Below are 21,660 nucleotides of genomic sequence, written 5' to 3' on the forward strand. Positions count from 1 at the left end.
TTGCTTGGTACATAATTTCATCGATAGAGGGCGCTAGCGGTACTGAAATTTATTTATTCACAACGTTTTGTTATTTTTTGTCCTGTTGGGGTCATCTTGCGGTGTAAACAAGTTATACTTGACTATTTTATTTCTTTACACGTATAATACAGTAAAACATTACACGCAATAATAAAACGATAGGAAAATATCAAAAGGTATACAAGTACATTGCCTGCTGATGATCGAACAGAACAACTTTCATAAATTGTTTCATTTAAATAAACGCCACTTATCTGGCAGTGTATCTTTGTCATTAGAACAAACTCTTCAGCTACAACACAAGTTAAATCTCTATCTTATAGTAAATCTCGAATGAATATCAATGGACATCAGATATCATGATATATTTGTAAATCATTTTGAGCATATATACGTAAATCATTTCTCTTTCCGCTTTCCAACACATCAGTATTATTTATCATATAATATAGATATAGCAATAATTTCCGTTTGTTTCGATTCGTGTCTTGCCCGTGATTCGTTTCCTTGCGTTTCATTTGACATCCGATGCAGAAAAGTTGTGTAATATGTGTTTATTTAAGGTTCTACCACATTCAGTTTATCGTTAATCGTTTAATTTAATTAGTATTAGATAGATAGAATATTTATATATACGTAGTCATTAATTAAATGGTAAATACTTTTCTTTATATGCGCTTATATTCCATCCGTACCACTACAACACATTCCACGTGTGTGAAGGTAGATAAATCAATTCAATTTCAACACTGATAAATTTCAAGATGGACGAAAATGTTTGCAATAAATAGATGATTCGAATCGTCGTCGTCGTTGTGGTGAGGACTATCGTCGCCTAAACTTATGTACAAATTGACGAAACACAGGTTTATTCGCGTTGAACAATCAGGTTACTCAAATTTCTTGGTGTTTGTGCTGAGAAAATCGAAGTGAGCATTAAAATCACATAAATTTTGATTCTAGTCCTTTCATCTTGCATCTCCTCGCATGAATTATCATTATCATTAGATTATTATTGGTAAAATTGGTAATAAATATATGGTCCACACAAAATTTACAATCATTACTCGTCGTTTATGTTAATTAATGTTAATTCTAGCATTGCCAGAATGTTTAAGACGATTTCTACTTGGTTTTTGATAAGAATTGATTACGTTGAGATACGTTTCGTGCAGCCCGATGATGATTGTGTTGTTTTTCGGGGCGTTTCGTGTGTATATTTAACAATGAAATAATTACAATACGTGTTTGTGTACAATTGTATTTTTGCTCGTCGAAAAAGTCGTGTTCGTAAAAATGTTGTAAAACATTTTTATAAAAGTAGAAATTCTCCTTCAATCGTCTTGTATCTCGTGTAAAATGTTAGTAAAATTGAAAATTCTTGAGTTGATGGTCGCATAGGTTTCATTTTGTTGTCGAATTCGTGTGTAATATTCAGGAATCTATCCCTAAAGCCAGCTCTCTGTTGCCATTCCTTTGTTATTATCGAATACGTAATGCTAGTTATAATAAGGTTTGAGTATTGTTAGAAATTATCATCATTATTGAACACTCATTATGGATTCATCTTAATTAGCTTACGTGTATGATTTACTTTTTTAGTTTTTTCTTACTCAACATTCATGTTTACCTGCAAAGAATCAAACTGTGCGTTTGTCCGTGATCTGAATGTGAACTTATTTACAGTGTCGCCATTTTGTCGTCATAAATAAATAAAAATAAACACTCTATATAAATACAAATCGAAAATAAAACAGCATTCACATCAAAGAATATGCTTGCGATAAATATTTGCAATAAAAAACGAACAACGCTGTCCTTGGAGGGACGCACAAAAATAAAGTCTGTCGTCCAATAGGATGAGACTTTTGGAGCGATTATGTATCAAAGAAAACGTTCACAATACATTTAAGAGTAATAAAAACTATCTATGTGTATACACATATAAAATGAACGCATTTTTGGTTTTGTTACGTTAAGATTAACCTCAATCTCTTGCTCTATCTCAGATGAGGTTATGTACCGCCATCTTGTGATTGTTTCCCCTATTTTGACGCGTGTGTTGTACCCACGACTGTGATTTACTTCGGGGAATGTTAAAACATTAAGTTGACGCTTTATGTTTACTCCAGGCGTGCCTTGTAGGAGGTTTTCCAAATTTCAGCAAGTGTGACAGCTGAATGGAAGCGATGGAAGATGCAGAGTGGTAGTGTGAGGCGTTGGATGAGCGCCCACGTGAGGAAACCGTAGAATTCCAGCTGGATCGGGTTACGCTCGACCTTCTGTGTCTCGAAGGTGTAGATGATCCACATGGTGATGTTGCAGATGAGCAGGAAGGTGACCACCTGACGTCCGGGTTTCGAGCGGTCATGTTCCGGCAGGTGGACACGACGTCGTGATACGTCCCCGATGAATAACAATTGAAGAACAACCTAAATATTCATAAAATTCAGTTGTGTTCTTCTACAGATTAGAAATAATAACCTACCTGAACGATTGATAGAATTCCGGTTACCATGACTAGCAAATTGGATACTTCAGTGAGGGCATTCAATGATCCAGCAATCACACTGAATGTAGCGTACAAGAACAATCCGAAAGCAGAGATTCTCAATAGGATATCATTAAGGTCGCTTGCCTCTTCAATTTTAAACTTCAAAGACCTCACACGACAGAATCCAATAATAATGGCGAGGATACTCAGGGTCATCAACACGCAATGCGAGACTTCACCAAGATACAACGCTATCTGTTCGAATGTTTTCTGAGATATCAAAACAAAGAACAGAATCAGGCAGATCAACGAGCCAACTAACAGGAGCAACCCGAAGAATAATCCCTTGGATGCACCAACGCAATCAACACGTCCATTTTGTGCATGGGCCATAGCCACGGCTCTCCGGGACAACATAACCTCCAATCGGTGTTCTAGGTCTTCCTCATTGTAGTATCTTGGGTTGCGACCAATGTGTTTCCACATAACGTAGATGACCACTGCTCCAATTAAAGAGTACTCAATGATGAATGGGAAGAGGTAGGGAGCTGAATCCTGTACAATGTTACCCATGATGTTGATACGTCCACAGCTAGCTTGTAGAAGGGAGTTGTTTACATCAGCGGAGGCGTTGTATGACGACGCCCACCATGCTTGGGGAGTGAGATTGTCAAGGAGTTCAGATCCGTTGATCCCAGTGTAGAGGGTTCCTTCATTACTAGCGATGATGTCTTCTACAACCGCGTTGGAAGCTTCCTCAGCCACTATAAAAGACAACAAGGATAAAAATAAGGTGGGGGTAATGAATTTGTGTGAGGGTTGGATATATCCAAAAAAAGGGTTTAGTGATTGATTAGTAAGTGAGTTTACCGTTAGCAATGTTAGATTCGAAGGATTCGAAGCCCCTGTTAAAGTTAAACAGGTTGTTCAACGGCGTGCTGGCTAGTGTGGAGCTGATGGTGGTCCACAAAGTGGTGGTGCTCGGTTCCGCGGTGGTCGTCGTAGGCATGGTACTCGGGAAGGTAGGAATCGTAGGTGCAGGAGTTGTAGTGGTGGTAGTGGTAGTGGTAGTAGTAGTTGTAGTACTAGTTGTAGTACTAGTACTCATGGTTGTGCGTAGGGTGGTGAGCAAAGATCGCACTTGGGTGTGATTGAATGGATTCAACGAGTTCAGCGAGTTGTGCTTTTGGTTCCAGTCGGGATATTCAGGTTGTGGGGAAGCGCGATAGGACCGGTAGTAATTCGCCGGCGTTGTGGCAGCCCCATAGACCCCTTTTGCATTTTACAAAGCAGTTAGTAAGAAATACGTGATGGTGAGGTGTTAGTAATGAGAGTTAACAGAAGCTTACGTTTGAGCGTGGTGCGTGCCGGTATGAATGGCGCCACGGTGGTAGTGGCGGTCGTGAATAAGCGATGAAGCAAATTACCCGGACTGACGGTGGTCGTCGTCGTAGTATGGAAGGTATCAGGCACTGCCATGTGAGACCCCAGAATGGTTTGAGCATTGCGCACGGTATGGTCCCGAATGGCACCTGGGTAACCAGCGATTGAGTTGTTTGAGAGTTTGTGGTACAAGGTGACTTCCTTGAGGTATTCTAGGACCACAGTGCGGACCCAGACGCAGATATTGGTCGCCACCACGTGCATCAGACCAAATCGGGCGATTACTTTGAAGCGATGGATGTTTAACTGTAAAATAACAAGGGTTAAAGGTGGTTTTAAGGGTTTTTAAGGGTTTTTCATGGTTTACCCTTGAATTCATGAAGATAAAGTACATCTGCATGAAGGTGAAGATCATTTGAAGGACTGGGTTGATCCCGCGGAGGATCATGTAGCACGGCGAGCTGATGGGCACCTCGAAGAAGGTCCCAAACTCCAAACCATTGTAGATCATGGTGCCCAAACCGAATGCTAAGCAAATTTGAATGTAAATTTCATGGTTTTGTGGGTTGTGGAATGAGGGTTTACCAATAGCGCCGATTCGTAGAAAGAAACTGCCGTGACTCTGATCATTCTGCGTGGTCTTGCGCTTGCGCTTGACGATCTTCACACCCGCCTCGAGGTCGCGTTGATCCGACGCCACCACGCCGCTTTCCTGGGAGAGAACAGTCGGTTCAGATTGTGCTTGGAGCTGCTCAACGGGCACCGGCACCGTCGGCGGTGTTGCGCCCGACAGGCCGGCGTCCACCACACCCTCGGAGTTGCGCCGATACGTGCTCTGCGCCACGTGCCACGTGCGAGCGCAGGCGGGCAGGCGGAGAAGGAGAGAACACAAAAACGAGAAAACACAAAAACTCAATAAGAACAAAGAGAACAACGAACCAATCGACCGAACAACAAAACGAATCAACCGACAAACAAATCATCATCGCCTGCGTCGAGACCAACTTGAGCTTTATGTTTACGTTGTTAGATTGGTTAGTATCTACGAGTACCTGATTTCGATCATAAATATAAATGATAATTATCACACACACACACCCATGATACACAAACAGGAAAAACTTGAAATCAATCAACTTAAACTCCAATAAATAATAAATTAGTTTTTCCTGTCTGTAACCAACGCGCTTTGTGTGCTAATTGAACACAAGAAATAAGATTAAATCATAATAAGAATCAGAGCGGGATTGTCGAGTAGAGGTTAGTTGAGGTTATGTAATTGTATATCTAAGTATATCTAAATATTCATCTAGTAAAATCAGTCAGCTCATGGAAAGCAGTATAAACAACAGGCACCCAAGCTAGGATCATTATCATCTAAGTCATCTAATCAGCAGATAATAGGTGAACAGCACAAGTATAAAAAAAAGAATTCGGTTCATTCGTTTCACATTCGGCCTCGCTTTGTTAGTCGCTATATGTATTCAGAGTCGCAAAAACGGTAAAACGGTGCGAAGAAGCTCAAAGCTCACCTTGACGGGCAGGTAAGGAACAACGCCAGCTCTCGCTTGTACTAAGTCCCTCATCTTGCGGGGATACACCTCTCTTCGCTACACACGCACAACACATGCTCAACAAAATCAGCAAAACAAAAAAATAACAAATCGATTAAAATTCAGCAAAATAAAAATAAAAATAAAAAAACCCAAACCATTGGTGGAGAGTTAAATGTATTATTAATATTGATTAATAACGAGTTGAGTTTTCATCATATTCAAGCATAAAAGTGCGTTTTTGGTCCGTTTTTGTCAACTCTTGATATTCATCTTTCAGTGCACAAAAAACTCTAATATTTTAAACTATGTGGAAACCACTCACCTTATCTCCCTTTTTATCCTTTTTCTTATCCTTGTCTTTATCCTTCTTCTTCTCAGCTTTCTCCTTTTCTTTCTCCTCTTTTTTCTTCTCCTTCTCCTCTAATTTCTTCTGTTTTTCTTCCTTTTTCTTTTCTAACTCCTTAGCTTTAGCCTTTTCTTTGAGTGCTTTTTTCGTCTCGGCTTTCTCCTTCTTTTCGCCACTGCAGCAGGAACTCTCCTGCAGCAGGAAGCAGAAAACGTAGAGCAGGAATAATATGCTCACGCCGTAGAGATAGGTGAAGAAGCCCTCGTAGTACCATAGTGGGATGTTGTGCGTGACAACATCCGAGATGACATACGCGACGCAAACCACCACGAGGAGTTTCATGTACACGAAGCTCATGATGATAAAGAGTGATGTCCTGCAAGCATATTTAATCATATGCTCATCATTAACACACACACACACAGACACATAGAGATGTTTAGTTATGAGTCAATTACTTCATGGACACCATGTTGGGTGTTCGGGAGCGGGAAAATCGTTAGGTGTTCAGTGGCCGGCACCAAACGGCGCACTAACCGACTATTTTTAAACTGGACGCCCGCCGATGACCACACTGACTGAAAATTTACTCCCGTTCAAACACCGAGAGAGATGTGTCTTATTGTACTCGTATCTTGAATGCGGGTCATGGTTTGATTATATTTATGATTAAACTTACAGTTTTCAATTTTTCAAGTGTGGATTTGCTTGGATTTTGGAAATAAGTTTACGTTGCGCTCGAAATAAAACTTTTACTGCGCTGTGGACGTACTGTTTATTATTCGCTGGAGTTTAAGTAACTTAACTGAGTAACACAACTAAGTAATAAATGTTAAGTATTGACTTGGCTGATTAGCAAACTTATTGGAAGCTATTTTAACGATACGCGGTTTTAGTTTCACTTCGGTTGAATTAAACATGACGTGAGTAAGTATTACACTTATTTAAGCGTAACGCGCATGCGCAGTAAGTTCTAGATATATTTATTCTTCTTAAAAATTTGCGTAATTTAATTTTTTATATATTTTTTATGTTTTTTGGGTTTTTTTTTTGCTTAAAATGCATAAAAATTGATTTTTTTGTTTTTTGACCTTAAAATTGACTTAAGTTAAGTAATAATGCGATTATTAAGTATTCTTTGACAGATATGAATACTCTTTGTTTAAATATAGAATTGGGGCGTCAGGGGCGTGTCATTTGTTCCTTTATGTGCTTTTGAAACCGCCTTTTTCCGTGTTTTATTGTTTTCCTCACTTTTTGTGGTTTGTTTTTGTTTTTCGTTTTCTCTTTTGCTTTGTTATTTATGCGTTTGTTTTTGCGAACCTTTTGGGCGGTTTTGGCTGCACGCCTTTAACTTCCATCTCCTTGATCGCGGCGCTCTTTTCCGGATCGTTGTTGCCGGCGCCGCCTCCGCCTTGCTGCGAGCGAGACACCGGAAGCGTCGCCATGTTGTCAATGGACTCCACCTCGACGGTGGCGACCTTGACTTCACCAGTCGCTACCATTTTACTCAATACAATAAACAATTATGCTTTTCACCACCCCACAACCCGTTTCCGGTTTAAAATTCAAAAAAAAAATAACAAAAATAGAAGTAATTTGATGCTTTTGATGATAATAAGATAATCTGTGAATGTATCACGACATCACGTCGATGCGTTTAGGCCGGAATAGTCACTGCACAATTAAAACCCTTTCACAGTCTGTTATCGATTTATCCCGCTCGCGCTCGCCTGCACCGTGTGTGCATCACGTTGCACAACAAGCCCGTGCACATCCGCGTGATTAGCAACTGGCAATCGGTGTGATTTGTTTACGGTCAAAACCGGTGACACCCCCGACGAGCGCCGGCCGGAAATCGCAGCCAGCGGCGAGAATCGAGCGCGATCGTCTGCAGGTTGTGCGCGAACGCTCGCAACTGGGGGAGCGCGCGACGCGGTGGTGGATGCTGGATGCTGCACAGGGTTGAGCACACACAGGGATAGAGAGAGGGTGTGGGACACGTGACGGGGCGACCAGCCGCAGGATTGGCGGAGGCGCCGCACCGCACCGATGGCAACCGGCCCGGGATTCGACCCAGTGACCTCTCGTGACCTCAACCAACACACGCACAGCTAATAACAACAATAATTAGCATGCAATCATCTTTTGAGCGGTGTTTAAGTCAATACTTAAGTCAAAATGCGGTTATTTAAGTAAAATCTTATTAAACGCGATCGGAAAAGTAAATATCAGCGGTGTAATGAGCTGAAAGGGTGTTAAACGAGTTTTCCTGAAAGGAATCCATCGCAGGAAGTCAAAATGCAGAAAAAGTTTCATCCCTTAGCAAATACCCACACTACCCTCCATTCAAGACATGTCTTATCTTTTTTATCTGATTTTTTGCTATTTATAGCATTTTTAAATGACATTAAATTTTTTTAGAAGAAAATCATAAGAAATCAATGAAAAAACTTGAAATTTTAAATGAAAATCTATAAATTTAATGCACATATGTGCGGAGAGATGTTCAACGCTTGGTGGTGAAGCTTAGCATCGCAGCATCAGCCAGCGAGTATTGATCTTCTCGTCTGTATCTCCCTCCAACACCACCATCGCCATCAGCTTCCTGTGGCAAGCTGAACTGGCGTGTGTTCCGCGCTCGGCAACTACAACTGCACTCAGCGTATGTATGCAACCCAACATACACATTCCACAATGCATTTGTTGTAAATTTATAAAATTTACATGAAAAACCACGTAAAAAGTGATAAAATAATATTGTTTTGATTGAAAATAAGTGAGTATATGTTTTTGTATGTTTTTCAATCAAATTTTAACATTTAATTCATAATTTTATGTTTAAAATGAATATTTTTAGTTGAGGTGTCATTTTTTCAATCTCTCTCTCGTGTTTTTACTCTTTGTGAACATTTTGTGACGAATTTCTACAAAGCACTTACTTGGCGTTCTTAGGGAACATGTGATGATAGTCGTAGCATCGTTGAAATTCGTCCTGCGGCGAGTGGTGCATCAGAGGCGTGCGATCACCGCGTTTGTGTGTTGGTGATGTGTGCGAGCCATACCCATCTGCATTCAGCTGTCAAAAATTTGAAAAAATCATTATCTTTGCATTTAAATAACGAGCGATATTGAAGTAATTATTCTATGTTGTAAATTTGTAGTTTACCTTGACAACAGTCGCGACCGGCTGCTGTGGATACTGATAATCGATGATGAGCGGAGGCGGCGTGGGCACCTTCTTCGCCGGCACCACCTCCGGCATGGTGGCTTGCGGTTGCTGCTCGCCGAGTAATCGTTCCTTCATTTCGTAAATGTACGGGCAGCGTTGCATTGTCGTCGACAGTTTATACTGCAACAAACAACAAAAAATCCCAATCGAATTAAATTACGCAATGAAACACACAGAGGATAAATAAACAAATGCACCTTGCGTTTCCGCTTGAACATGCTGACACAAACCGAACAATAATACCAATCACTTTACACCGCTGATTACATAATTACACAATTTACACAAATTACAATACAAAATACAAAACGATCGAAACACTCGTTTAAACCTTGGTTAAAGTGTTAAAAACTTTAAGTTGCACTTAAGTTGTAACCGCAGCACTTAAACTTTGTATAGAAAAGTTTGAAGATCCTTGAACAATCCGCGAAACGCGCGCGATGCCACGACACTGACTCGCCGGCCTAATGTGGCTTGACTACTGACTTCATTGGAGAACATTGGTGAGAGAACAAAACACGCTAGAGTTGTAGAAAACTAGTAGTAAACTGCTTCACGTCCACTGCCCCACGCGAAATGCATTCCATCATGCCATCTTTCAAATTAGGTTATGTTAAACCCACATATCCTTCATTACTACTCTCTTGAACATTAAAATAAAATATTTACAAGTCAAACTTTTTATTTTATTTATTAATTAAATATTCTAATAGAAAAAAAAATACAAGAAAAACTTGCTTAAATTCATCTGTAATTTATGTAATTTATTACCATTGCTATATTTGGTTACAAGAGGACATCTTCTAACATTTAACCTAAAAAATGTTTCTCTATGCTTGAATTACTTTATAACAAGTTATAAATACTAAACAAGTAAAACAACTTGTTGTTTATGGATGTAACTCGCTGATGGCGATAAAAATCGCGAATTATTTACTCTGCTTCCATGAAATGCAACATTTCGCATCTTTATAACAATCTCTGAATACGTAGTAAATACGTCAAGACAGAGATTAGTCTGAAATAAATAAACAAGCAGCAAGATCAGCGTAGTTATCAGTTATTTATAACTTGTATAGTTTCCAAGTCATTTTCTAGCGAGATTTGTGTTTCCGCTTGTCGTCGGCATGCAACTTGATGTTTGATGGGTTGCCTAGAGTCAAACAAACTAACCAAACTTGCTGCTCAAACACAAATGATGCAGAACTAATTTTTAATACGTTTTGTATGGGCGTTGTTCATTATCATGATTATCTGTTAGATTCAGAGATGTTTTTTTGGCTTGTTATGATTATGTGTTGCGTCACGGAAGAAATGATTGCGTGCATCACGCCATTGACATCATCATTTGATGTTTGAGTCAATTTTCTCATCAAGAGAAGTTAATTTTATTTTATTTACATTTCTATGATAATCTAAAACGTATTTTTATTTAATGCGTGTCCGTGAACATCTCTGGCGCATATATTAAATTTTATTAGCTTCAGCATCACCGCAAACATTATTTTTATTTCGTTTGTTGTTTATTCTGGTACGATTGCTTCATTACGCGAAAATTCAACTTGATCTATATTTATTTCTTTATTTTGTGCGGTGTGGTTTGGTGTGATGGTTGATTTTATTTTATTCGAGGCATAAAACTTTGAATTTACTGCAGTACATCACTAAAATTACGTAATATTGCCAATGTCGGTAATACAGTTGTCTATCAATCAAATTCTGACAGCCAATGGAAATTAAACTAAACAAATTCGAGTATTTATAGAACATAACCTCAATTAACCTCAATTTAACTAAAAACTTTGAAAATTTCACTTGAAATTTCAATATAAATTTTTTTATTAATTTATTCCGTTTGGGTCACGTTCATATACGCTTTTTGTACTTCCTCTTTCACGCCTTGTTGAAAGCAAAGCCATAAACAGCTTCCACGCTTGTTTCTGTCGTTTTTATTCGTGCTTCTAGTATTTAAAAGCAGCAATAAGTCACGTCTTGTCTCCACCAACAAAGTAGCAACAACCAGAAGTAGAAGAAGCAAAAGAAAACGTGATAAATCCCACACGCGATGTAAAACAACAAAAATGGCAACCGGAAATCATCAAAACGAATGAAATCTGTTTATATTTGATATTTTCGTTAAAATTTATAGAATTATGTGTGAACAGGCCTCAATATTATGATTATATCATCAAGAATGAGATCAAACATTCGATCAATCGTTGAATCGATCGCCTGTAATGAAAATAAACAATCGCCGCGTGCCATGATGAAAAATAAATGGATTTCTAGGTTAAGACTTCATGTTAACCTTAAATCCCGCGTAAATTGTTTTGTTTTGACTTTCCTAGATTAAGAACTCAAACAAAACGTGAAATTTATGCTAAAAATATCAAATATCCCTACTAATATTATAAATGCGAATGTCCTGATGTTTGTTACACTTTCACGCAAAAACTACTTAACCGATCATCATGAAAATTTGTACACATATTCTTAGTGGTCCCCGAATGGTTATAGGCTACTTTTTATTTAATAAAAAAAAAATTATTTTTAAATAAAATAAAGAAATTGTTTAGCCAATAATACCTCTGCATCTGGCTATTTGACTACTTTAACGCCATCTAGCATTCCAGCAATGAAGCTCAAACCTAAGTACTATAGTACCATCACACTGTATTATCACACTGTATTACCGACAGCTACGTCAACATCAAATCCAATTGACTACACTATGGAGACTGTACACTATACTTCCATAGACTATACTTTCAGCCATTTTAAACTTCCCGCCATTCTACTTCATTGTTACTTCTTCTGTGACTTTTAGATATTCGCGAGCGAAGCCGCGGGTTAAAGCTAGTCTATATATATATATAAATGAATTGCTGTTCGTTAGTCTCGCTAAAACTCGAGAACGGCTGAACGGATTTATCTTATCTTGGTCTTGAATTATTCGTGGAGGTCTAGGGAAGGTTTAAAAGGTGAGAAAAATTCGAATAATTGCCGGAAAAATCCTCAAAACAGCTCTTTTCTATAGAATAAAATTTGACATTGAGATTCAATCATAGTTATAGTTAAATAGTTGAATTCGAGATGGCGTAGTCACAGACAGACGCGTACGGAAGCAACTTCATTGATTTCTAATATTTATTTGATGGATTCAACGCGAGCGAAGCCGCGGGATAAAGCTAGTAAACAAGAAAAACGCATGATTATGATTAGATTTCATCTGGGAGTTAAATTAAGCAACCGGTAAATGATCGTGATCGTAAACCGTTGAATTTCGTTGATATTGCGTCATTAAATATGGCATGCCGGCGTTAAATGTGCAACGTGCAAGTATGTTGAACACGTGCTCACTTTTGCTTCTTCCTGTTGCTGTTGTCGGTAATGGTGTTTAGTCAATTCAATCGCGTGGATTGCGTTGATTTGGTTTTATGCGCGCTACGTGCGCGCATGTGTGCGAATGAACAACGCTCATAAAATTATTAATAGCCGAGCATGGCGCACGTAATTATAACCCCAATAAGTAGGTGCATTTTCGGATGCTATGGACGCGGATGTGTGAACACGTGCATGGAATGTAATTACTGTCTTAAGGAATAGCAGGAGATATACTGCGCATGCGCAGTGCATTCTTGCCTAATGCAAGATATTTATAGCAAAGCATCGATATGGTGTTCATTTATTTATGTGCATTTCACGCTGAGAGATGTAATTAGGTCACACCCCATTTGCTTCTGTGAATTGAACCTAACCTAACTTAACCTCAAAATTTTAGGTCAATCAATATCAATATAATATTTTGTAATATTTTGCAAACGCCCTGTATAGGTAGCATTGTGATACGCATCCTTTGCCACTTCACTTATTCCCTTTTCCCTTATTGATCCCGACGTTGAGGTTTCAGTTGGTGAGCGCAACCGGTGCAATTTAACCACCACCAACAACCAACACCCTCTACCAACGCCAGCGAGTATTTAATTTCATCATACGAGCCATGGGATGTTTACACGCATGTCGGCCGGCCAAAGGACAAAATTGATAATTGGATAATGGAAACATTGATGCACAATAACACCGGTCGCGCCACTGGTTTAACATCAAACAAGTGGAAAAATTAATAAAACTAATTAAACTCACTAAATATTAGTTTTTACTAGATTTATACAATAATTAATTGAATTAAACCACAAAACGTTAAAATATTTGTATATAAACAACAGAATTGAATTGCGAATGTATTTATGCAGATTTATGCAACCCATCGATCAAGATCAACGTAAAAGTACTCGGACAAGACTTCCGGTGGGGGAAGTAAGCAGAAATAGGGTTATGTTAAAAGATACACTGATAAATCACTGAATAAATCACATCCAAAGGATTTTTCTGCCGAAAAAAGATCAAAACATCAATAAAATACTCGCGCGACGTTTATTTATTTTTATCTCTTCGCATTGAGGTATTAATAGTTTATGAATTGTAGTACGAGTAGTAGGCCATGGTTTTATCTTTTGACTTTTTGTTCTATGTCCAACTATTCATAAAATAGTTTTGCGTGCAAAACAAACTTTTCTATTATTTTCTATTATTTTCTGTCCCAGATTCAAAAATAAAACATAAATGAATGTAATTTATTCAAAGTTGACTTACCACTAAACAAATTGATGAGTAAATTAATGAGCGTCAAGTTGCGTCGCGTCTAATTCAATTAATTAATCATCCATTATGTAAATGGCCGGCGTATACACACACGCAGCATACCGGAAGTCTTTTTTCCGCGCTGTGACGAATTCTAATTCAATCAACAGTTTTTTTTGTTTTTTTTGCTGGTAATTGTTAATTTAAGCGCGCTACACATCAAAAGATTTCCAAACAAAGGCTGAAATTACGTCTCGAATGTGATGTGCACTAGCAGCTGATGGTTCTGAAGCTTTTAAGTGCGGAAAACGACGGAAACTGAGATGATGACACGCGACAAAGATGACGATGTGGTGCATCTACGCGAGGAGTGGTGCTACTACGAATTAGGTCGACGTACTGAACGGCTGTTTTCTGCCGCCGCCGCCCGCTACCGTTTGACGACTTTCCCAGCCCTGTGCGCCTGTTGGCGTGCGCATGTTTTCCGTTTTCCGAGAATATCGCCAACGCTTTCAATCAAAAACAAGCGGAATTAATCGTAAAAACTTAAAAATAAAAGAAAAATCATTTTTTTTGTTGATTTCCTGGTTGGAAATTGAATATTCCGATGTAAATTCACACAGAAGTAGGTCACGCATGTCCGCGAATCATTACCAGTCATAAGTTAGGTTAGGTTTGCCATGTTAATACAATAAAATGCATTTTTTATTAGATGGATACTGATATGCGGATACTAGGCAACTTGTCGACCTTGGCGAAAATCAATACCTCTCTATTTCTGTTTCTACATGATTAAAACATAAAATTATGACATAATTTAATTAGTTTTGCATATTTACGTAGAAAAACATAATTAATAGCTTCAGGAGTAATTAAACCGAGTGTTTTACTGGTGCACCTGTGCTTTTTATGATTTATAGCTTAATAAATCATTAAAATTAAGAATATGCGCCATGTTTGTTTTAAACTGTGTAATCGGCGCATATTTATATATTGATCAACCCATAATAGGTCAATCAACTTGTATGGAAACATCCTAAGATTAGATCAAAGCGTTTGATGCGTCCGACCAATCAAAATCTACCTGTCATCACAATCACCTGTTGTACCTGCGTGATTCCTCGTACAACTTATTAATTATTAACGTGAATTGTCCAGGTCAAGTGAAATAACATCAAACACACATGTCACACAAATAAAAACAAAAACGCAACAAGCAAAATAAAATTATTCAAAATAAACGCGTGGCAGCCATGTTTTTTTTTTTAGTTTTTTGACTTTTTTTTATTTTTGACTTACAATTTTCACCTTGCATTTCTGCAATTGCTGCTGCTGCTCTTCGCGTTCTTCCGGAATGGATTCAAAGGTGCGCGCTGCCCCATTTACCGGGGGCGGCTGTTCCTCTCTGCGTGGCTGCTCTGAATTGCTCTTCTTCAAAATGCCTTTCATATTACACGCCGCGCCGTGCGTTTAACTTCCGGTGCCGTTCTTTAAACCGCATTTATCAATCATTAATTAAGACACATAGTTTATTGTTGTAGTATTGTTCCGGAGGCAAAACAATTATCATCTAGGTTGAATTTGTAACAAGTTTAACAATAGTTTAGAAGTTATCAGTCATGCGAGTGTTTTTAGGCGGATATGTGACGGTTGAACTAGTTTTTAAGACGGTTGAGACGTTTTTGAGGTTATCTGCGGATGGTGGCGGCGAGGATGATGATGTGCTGCCCCTCGCCGGCGAGCGCCAGGGAGTCAACTGAATGCACCGACGGCGATGGCGCCCACATTTCTCAAACGGAGGAGTAACGCGACGTATCAGCGATTTCCGCGAACCGGCACGGTTCTATTTCTGGGGGCGGCGAGGTGCGAGGCGGCGTGCGCTGCTGCAATCGTTAGAATGTTGAGGTATGAGAGATTTTCCGAATCGCGCGCAAGGATTCAGCTCGACCTCCGCCAGAGGGCGCTGTGAAATGTTACTAGCAACACAAAATGGCCGCCGTTGTTAAAAACTAAACAACTATTCAAATTTTTACATAAAATCGGTATATTTATGTTGTTTTTTAGTACAAAGTGGATATTATGATGTTGAAAAATGTACTATGATTCGTGATTGCACCGGAAGTGGACGCAATAAACACGAAGTGGCCAGTTTTTTATTGTGGCGGGCTTGTTTCTCATTTTCGCGCTCGCAATGAAGGGTTCATTCCCCTCGCATGTGCAGGCGCTGTAAAAACACCTGTTACGATGGCATGCACACACATGCGCCGCCGTCGCGAACAAAGAGCTCGCGCAATCAGCATCGCGACGCCCGACAAGGACGCCATGATAAGGGACGGCGCGCGCGGCCGCCATTTCGGGAGGTGGGCCATTTACTAACCGACCTGAAAACGTCGCGATCAAAACAAACACCGAAATATCCAAATTTTATCCACATTTTCGGGTTTTCACGCCACACACAACAAGATACAGATATTTGATCAATGAAACATTGATTATTTATTCATCTACTGCCATTTTTATAGAAAAAAAAAAAACAAAAGAAAAAAGCAGGAAACAAATAAATAAATTTATGAATGAATTTGTATGATTTAATTATTTATATAATGATGATTGGCACTCACTTGGACATTTTCACACTAGTAGCGTACAGTTGACATTGAAACACAAAAACTTAACATTCACACAGTTTTCACAGTCTCACAATTTTGATTTATGCTTTTTTAGTTTTTATTTTACTGCACTTGAATTACTCTTTGGTTGTTTTTTGTTGTGTTGAGAATCAGTCCGTCGGCATTGGCATGCAGGAAGCGAATGCGGCGCCCGTGTACCGAGAGCAATGAGCAATGTGAAGCGTCGCGTCGCTGCACCGCGCTCCTGCTGCACTGTGCGTCGCACTCACAGACTCGCTGTCTGCCGCACGCCAAAGACACCACTAGAAAACTCGAAATGTGTGCGCACTTGTGTAACACGATGCGGTGTAATGGTAATGGCACCGTCATCCAGTCACACAAGAAGTGATCCGTCCCAGTGTCGGATTGCTTGCGGTTGTTTTCAATACTAATTTTAATTCTATGGATAACGGTGCTTTCTGTGTGTTGTGTGTCTCAACGCGTTCTTCACCAGTTGAGCCGCGTGACTATACTGAAGCAAACAAGCAAACGCACGCATGAGCATGGAAAAAACTTGGGCTTCCCTACTACTACCTACTCCTGCTGTATTTAAGTTTTCTAAAGCTCATTAGTTCCCTGCTTGTACCCTTGCGTTGAGATTTAACTTCAAGAACTACACACTACACACTTTACTAGAGGGTTTTTGGAGTGTGAAGCACAAGGGACCAAAAAGGGGACGCAGGGTGACTAATGCGTCATTCAACATCCACTTCCACGTAGTTTCTCCTGCTCTGGACCATGATAGGATTTACATTATTAAGATGGTTCAATATTAGTTGTGTATGCTGGTTGGGGTGATCGGGGAGTGCAGGATCGCGCGTTCCCCTAGTTTCCGACACGCTATGCACTTTACACCCTCTCATATCCTGTTGGTGATTCAAATTCCTGCATTTTTACATCAAATTTTCAATATTTTTCATATTCATTCACATTTTTAGATTATACGCCTGTCAATAGCAGGTTTTTACCTTTTTTCACTCTTCTACGATGATTATTATCAACTAAAGCAATTTATGACGTTTTTATGCTTCGTGGTGCACGCTACATAAATCTACGCAACCATTACTGTAAGCAGTTTACTATATTAGTAGAATACATATTGTGTGTCGCATGTGCATTCTGCATGTTGGTTTCTAATGTAAAATTAATTAGGTCTCGTAATAAATTGCTGTCGCCAGGGAACAGGCAGCGATCGATGCGCACATCATGCGGGAAACTTAATTACGCCATAGGCAATTCAGTATGCATTGTGTAGCAGACGCATTTATTGAAGTTTAATGATCACGCATCATGTGGGAGATGAAAACATGTGTTTCATTTAGAAAAACAGCTTCTAGATTCTAAATAAGGATAAGAAAACAATTACATAGTATTTTTGTAAACATTATGTTTATTTTTTCAAGATTGAAACCTATAAAATAATTTATTGTGGTGCGCGACCCCTGCCGAATCCACCTCGCTGTTAAATACAAGCAAAAAATAATTATTATCTGTTTAGATTATAATTTTATGTTTTTATACTTACGAATTCAAGATCGGTTGTACCAGCACCAACATCTCCCTTCTTGTCAGCATTGCCAGCACCACCCGGCGCCCTCCTGTATGCAGAACGATCCTCAGCGGGTTTGCTGGTCTCGGACCTAACGGCGGCAGCCCTCGGACGGGCGGTTTCCGTGCGCAATTGCCTCTTGAGAGTGGATGGTACAATCTCTGGCGGCAAGTGCAGATACGTCCTCAGATATTCAATGCCGTCGTTGGTGAGGTACCAGTAGAAGTGCCTCCACGCGAATTGTTCCTTAACGTATCCCCTGGATTTAAGTGATTGAAGGGCTTTGATTACTTCCAAGTTGGGAATGTTTTCCAGCGCCTTCTCGGGATGTTTCGGCGCATGGTAGTCTTTCTTCGCTACCATAACACCCTCCTTGAACAAGTGTTCGTAGATAACTACGCGGTTCTTTTTGGGCATCAACATCCTAAAAGTAAAAGGTTTCATGTGAATAAAAACAAATGGTAAACATAGTGGTTTTGAGGTTAACTCCAAAGTTTTGCGAATTATGCAAAAGTTTAGAGTCGCTGTGCATAAATACGGGTACTAATAAGTACGTAATTAAATTCTGCACTTATTACTTTTTATTAGATTGAATTTAATCCACGGATGCACGAAATATTTATAGAATTATTTGGATAGCGCCACTTACTTGAGGCTATACGGTTGGCCTTCCTTGTGAAAAAGAGTTTGACAACTGACAGCCGCAGTTTAGGAAACCTTCCGCATCACACGCCGGCAGCACTACAGTTTCCTACAAAATGGGTTGCCTATAGTAAACCCACATTTATTATGTTTATATTTACTGGTTTATTTAAAAAAAGTATTGCAGCAATATAATGACCACGACGCAAACATCAAACGCATTTTAGCACAAATTCCGTAATCGTATGATAATAAGACGATGATAAATCGCCGCGGGATTAGATGAATTGCATTCAAGGCAGATGAAAGAAGAGCGCGTCATTGCATCGTATTTTTTAAATAAATGTTTTAATGTTTAACATATGCTTGACCTCTTTAGTAATAGGTCATTAATAGCGAACGCGTTTGTCCGATTGTCGTTTATACTTGCTTCACCGACATTTTTCATAGGAAAATTATAAACTAAAACATGCGATGTCCTTGATACGATTACGAACTAGTTTTATAACAAAAAGTTTAACAAATGGAGTATTAATCTATGCAGAAAGTAATAAACAATCATATTTTGCAACCACAAGCTTCAAAATTGATTTGTAAACAATGCCCAAACAAAAATTTCCTAAATTTACGCAACATTTCCGATATTTTGACACAAAACACAAATATTTAATCAGTTTAATGACATTTTGATAAATTTCAACAAAATTCATTCATTAAATCACAAAATGTTACAATTTCTATGAAAATCTAAACTTTTTACTGTTTTTAAGACGTTTTAACACATTTCTAACACATAAAAAACATTTTATTGCGAATTGACGCATGTAACCCAACCTAAGATGCGTTAAACCGAATATTCCATATAAATATTTACATTTATTATAATTATTATTATGATTTGCGTTCGCGCACAATATGCCAACCTTTTTCGATAAGCCACACTATTTTTCCATGTATCTTTCTGCTTTGTATTAACATTCAGTGACCCGAGCAATAAAATTTAGGCAACGACGCTGTTCATGTTTAAAAATGTTTATTATTATACAATAAATATGCTTGGTTAAGGCCGGCAGATGTAGAAACGACGATTGTTTAATATTGCTGTGACGTTATTGGCAACTTTCGTTGGTGTTATCAGCCCCGCATGCATGATTGATTTTTTCAAGAGCAATTTGCGTTGTGTATTGTGCTGATTATGGAGCTAGTGGAAACTAACGAAATCGGATGTTGATAAGTGAAATAAATAAAATTAAATAAATTCAGTGCATGTAATCAGAGTGATTTTGATATGTAAATTTGTTATTTTTAGAAAAATTTTGATTTTTTTAAGTTTTTTGATGAAACATTATTGTTTTTTGTGTTTTTAGAGTAAATAGACATAAATAACTATCATTTCTCATTGTCAATTAGTTATTTTGGTAATAAGTAATAAAATTAGCAGCAATTATTGAAGTTTTGATTTATGTCCGTCTGGAATTCGGACGGATCAACAATAAATGACGAATTTCTAATTCTATTTCTAAACTTTGATAGAAATAAACCAAAACTTGTCTAAAATTAGTAATTGCTAAAGAATTATTTGATATTAATGATAATTAACACTTAATTTAACAAGTTTTACTTGTTTTACATCGAATTTTTGTGTGAATTTGGTTTAAACCTTAACAAAAGATTATTTGAACATGACTCATGTAGTAAAATCATATAGTAAACATGGTCCGAACGGGCGCAACATGAAACAAACGCGCATCTTGAAAAAACACGCCGATAATTAGTGAAATAACTTAATTAACCGTTGAACTGTGGCGGCGCGGCGCATTCGGTTGATAACCAGAGTATTAATTGCAATTAATCGATGCGTTTCTCTCCGTTGGCGATTTATTTCGCATATCCGCCGATCTGTCTGACATGCATGCACTTTGCACCAGTGACTACAACGTGAGAATCATTTTTTGCACTCAAAAAATCTAAAACAAAAATGAATTAATAAACTTAATCACATAGAAAATTGATAAAAATTATCTGGATGGCGCATCTAATTCCACACTTGGAATAATAAACAGAGGTACTTGATGTAGCGCGTGCCATGTTTAATTAGAAAATTAAAAATGTTTACTTTGTTTCATTTGCATAGAGAAATGCGTAGATTGCGTGAAGATAGGCAACTTATTTAACACTTTTGTTTTATGACGTGTATGTACAAGTTGTGACATGAATCATTGTGGAATTGTGTTTCTTTAACGACTTTTGTGTACCCAATGGAATATTCCGTTATTACCTGCGACCCTAGCATTCTTCGGAGTTTCTAGAATAGTTATAGTGAACCTACCAGTAGCTGAAGTGTAGAATATTCGTTGAATGAAGAGAATTGTGGCAACTGCGCAAAATCATACGATTTTTCTACTTTTCCATTGATTACCACTAAAATTAACAAAAAATTAATGAAATTAAACAATAAACACATAAAATATTAAGTAAATCTTTAAAATAACATTAAAACTCTTAAAATCATCAAAATTTTGATTGTTTTACAAAGTTTTTTAGTAAAATTAATATAAATATAAAAATATTTATTGATTAAAATTACAACGTGATTTTTTGGATTTACAGGTTTTTTTTGTGTTGAGTTTAACATGTTTCGCCCAGAGGGCATCTTCATAAAAGATAACAGATAAAAGAAACATGTTAAACTCAACACAAAAAAAACCTGTAAATCCAAAAAATCACGTTGTAATTTTAATCAATAAATATTTTTATATTTATAAAAATAACATGGATTACGTATTCACCAAAGAAAGTAATAAAAGTAAAATTAATGTTTTCTTTATAATTTATACTTACAAGTTTATAAATTAGAGGTTATGTGAGTTTTGACATGTGACCAATTCACTAACACGTAAAAAATAACAATAATAACATTTAAAACGTGAATTCCCAACGAATTCCAAAACACAGATAAAATTCGCTGAGTTTTCTTCAATTTAAATTTCAAGTTTACCGCTTTGTATCTACGTCTTTTGATTGGTTGCTAGGGAACACACCATTCTTCTACCACCAATTGATGACGCACTTCCCCACTTTGCGCATGCGACGCACTCGTCGTGCTCAAAACAACCGCGGAGCGCAC

At 38.1% G+C, this 21,660-nt stretch overlaps 2 protein-coding genes and 1 long non-coding RNA gene across 14 annotated transcripts; all 3 read right to left on the reverse strand.

Annotated features, from left to right (window-relative positions):
- Positions 1 to 112: 112 nt before the first annotated feature.
- Positions 113 to 16,786, reverse strand: OtopLa (Otopetrin-like a). 11 transcript variants are annotated; one of them, XM_065303899.1, is made up of 11 exons: positions 16,295 to 16,786; positions 8,970 to 9,152; positions 8,743 to 8,879; positions 5,777 to 6,176; positions 5,431 to 5,508; positions 4,484 to 4,733; positions 4,266 to 4,426; positions 3,865 to 4,204; positions 3,386 to 3,787; positions 2,510 to 3,279; positions 113 to 2,453 (listed from the first exon to the last, which is right to left on the reverse strand). In XM_065303899.1, the coding sequence occupies exons 2-11, from the start codon at positions 9,132 to 9,134 to the stop codon at positions 2,145 to 2,147; spliced, it is 3,012 nt and encodes a 1,003-aa protein (XP_065159971.1). In that variant the 5' UTR covers positions 9,135 to 9,152; positions 16,295 to 16,786; the 3' UTR covers positions 113 to 2,144. The 11 variants fall into 11 exon arrangements, with proteins under 11 accessions (XP_065159971.1, XP_065159967.1, XP_065159972.1 ...); XM_065303895.1 differs by lacking the exon at positions 16,295 to 16,786 and adding an exon at positions 14,973 to 15,556; XM_065303900.1 differs by lacking the exon at positions 16,295 to 16,786 and adding an exon at positions 13,686 to 13,706.
- Positions 16,787 to 17,714: 928 nt separating this feature from the next.
- LOC135793034 (small ribosomal subunit protein eS10-like) lies at positions 17,715 to 18,660 on the reverse strand. 2 transcript variants are annotated; one of them, XM_065303870.1, is made up of 3 exons: positions 18,541 to 18,660; positions 17,868 to 18,315; positions 17,715 to 17,801 (listed from the first exon to the last, which is right to left on the reverse strand). In XM_065303870.1, the coding sequence occupies exons 2-3, from the start codon at positions 18,312 to 18,314 to the stop codon at positions 17,766 to 17,768; spliced, it is 483 nt and encodes a 160-aa protein (XP_065159942.1). In that variant the 5' UTR covers position 18,315; positions 18,541 to 18,660; the 3' UTR covers positions 17,715 to 17,765. The 2 variants fall into 2 exon arrangements, with proteins under 2 accessions (XP_065159942.1, XP_065159943.1); XM_065303871.1 differs by having other exon boundaries at positions 18,470 to 18,579.
- Positions 18,661 to 19,369: 709 nt separating this feature from the next.
- Positions 19,370 to 21,638, reverse strand: LOC135793035 (uncharacterized). Its single transcript, XR_010548518.1, has 3 exons — positions 21,375 to 21,638; positions 20,863 to 20,954; positions 19,370 to 20,500 (listed from the first exon to the last, which is right to left on the reverse strand). It is a non-coding gene; the product is annotated as an uncharacterized lncRNA (long non-coding RNA).
- Positions 21,639 to 21,660: the final 22 nt, after the last annotated feature.

Source organism: Atheta coriaria, unplaced genomic scaffold, assembly GCF_025399875.1.
Source record: "Atheta coriaria isolate IRGN ID8LTWV9N9 unplaced genomic scaffold, Caltech_Dcor_3.1 hic_scaffold_5_pilon, whole genome shotgun sequence".
Lineage (NCBI taxonomy): Eukaryota > Metazoa > Arthropoda > Insecta > Coleoptera > Staphylinidae > Dalotia > Dalotia coriaria.

Bases quoted from the DNA above. Each gene is read 5' to 3' on its own strand.
- OtopLa (XM_065303895.1), bottom strand. From the start codon at position 15,122: ATGAAAGGCATTTTGAAGAAGAGCAATTCAGAGCAGCCACGCAGAGAG. The intron at 4,427-4,483 runs GTAAACCCTCAT...AAATTTGCTTAG, and splicing joins TCTACGAATCGGCGCTATTG to CATTCGGTTTGGGCACCATG. The intron at 4,205-4,265 runs GTAAACCATGAA...GTTATTTTACAG, and splicing joins TTATCTTCATGAATTCAAGG to TTAAACATCCATCGCTTCAA.
- LOC135793034 (XM_065303870.1), bottom strand. From the start codon at position 18,314: ATGTTGATGCCCAAAAAGAACCGCGTAGTTATCTACGAACACTTGTTC. The intron at 17,802-17,867 runs GTAAGTATAAAA...TGTATTTAACAG, and splicing joins GTACAACCGATCTTGAATTC to CGAGGTGGATTCGGCAGGGG.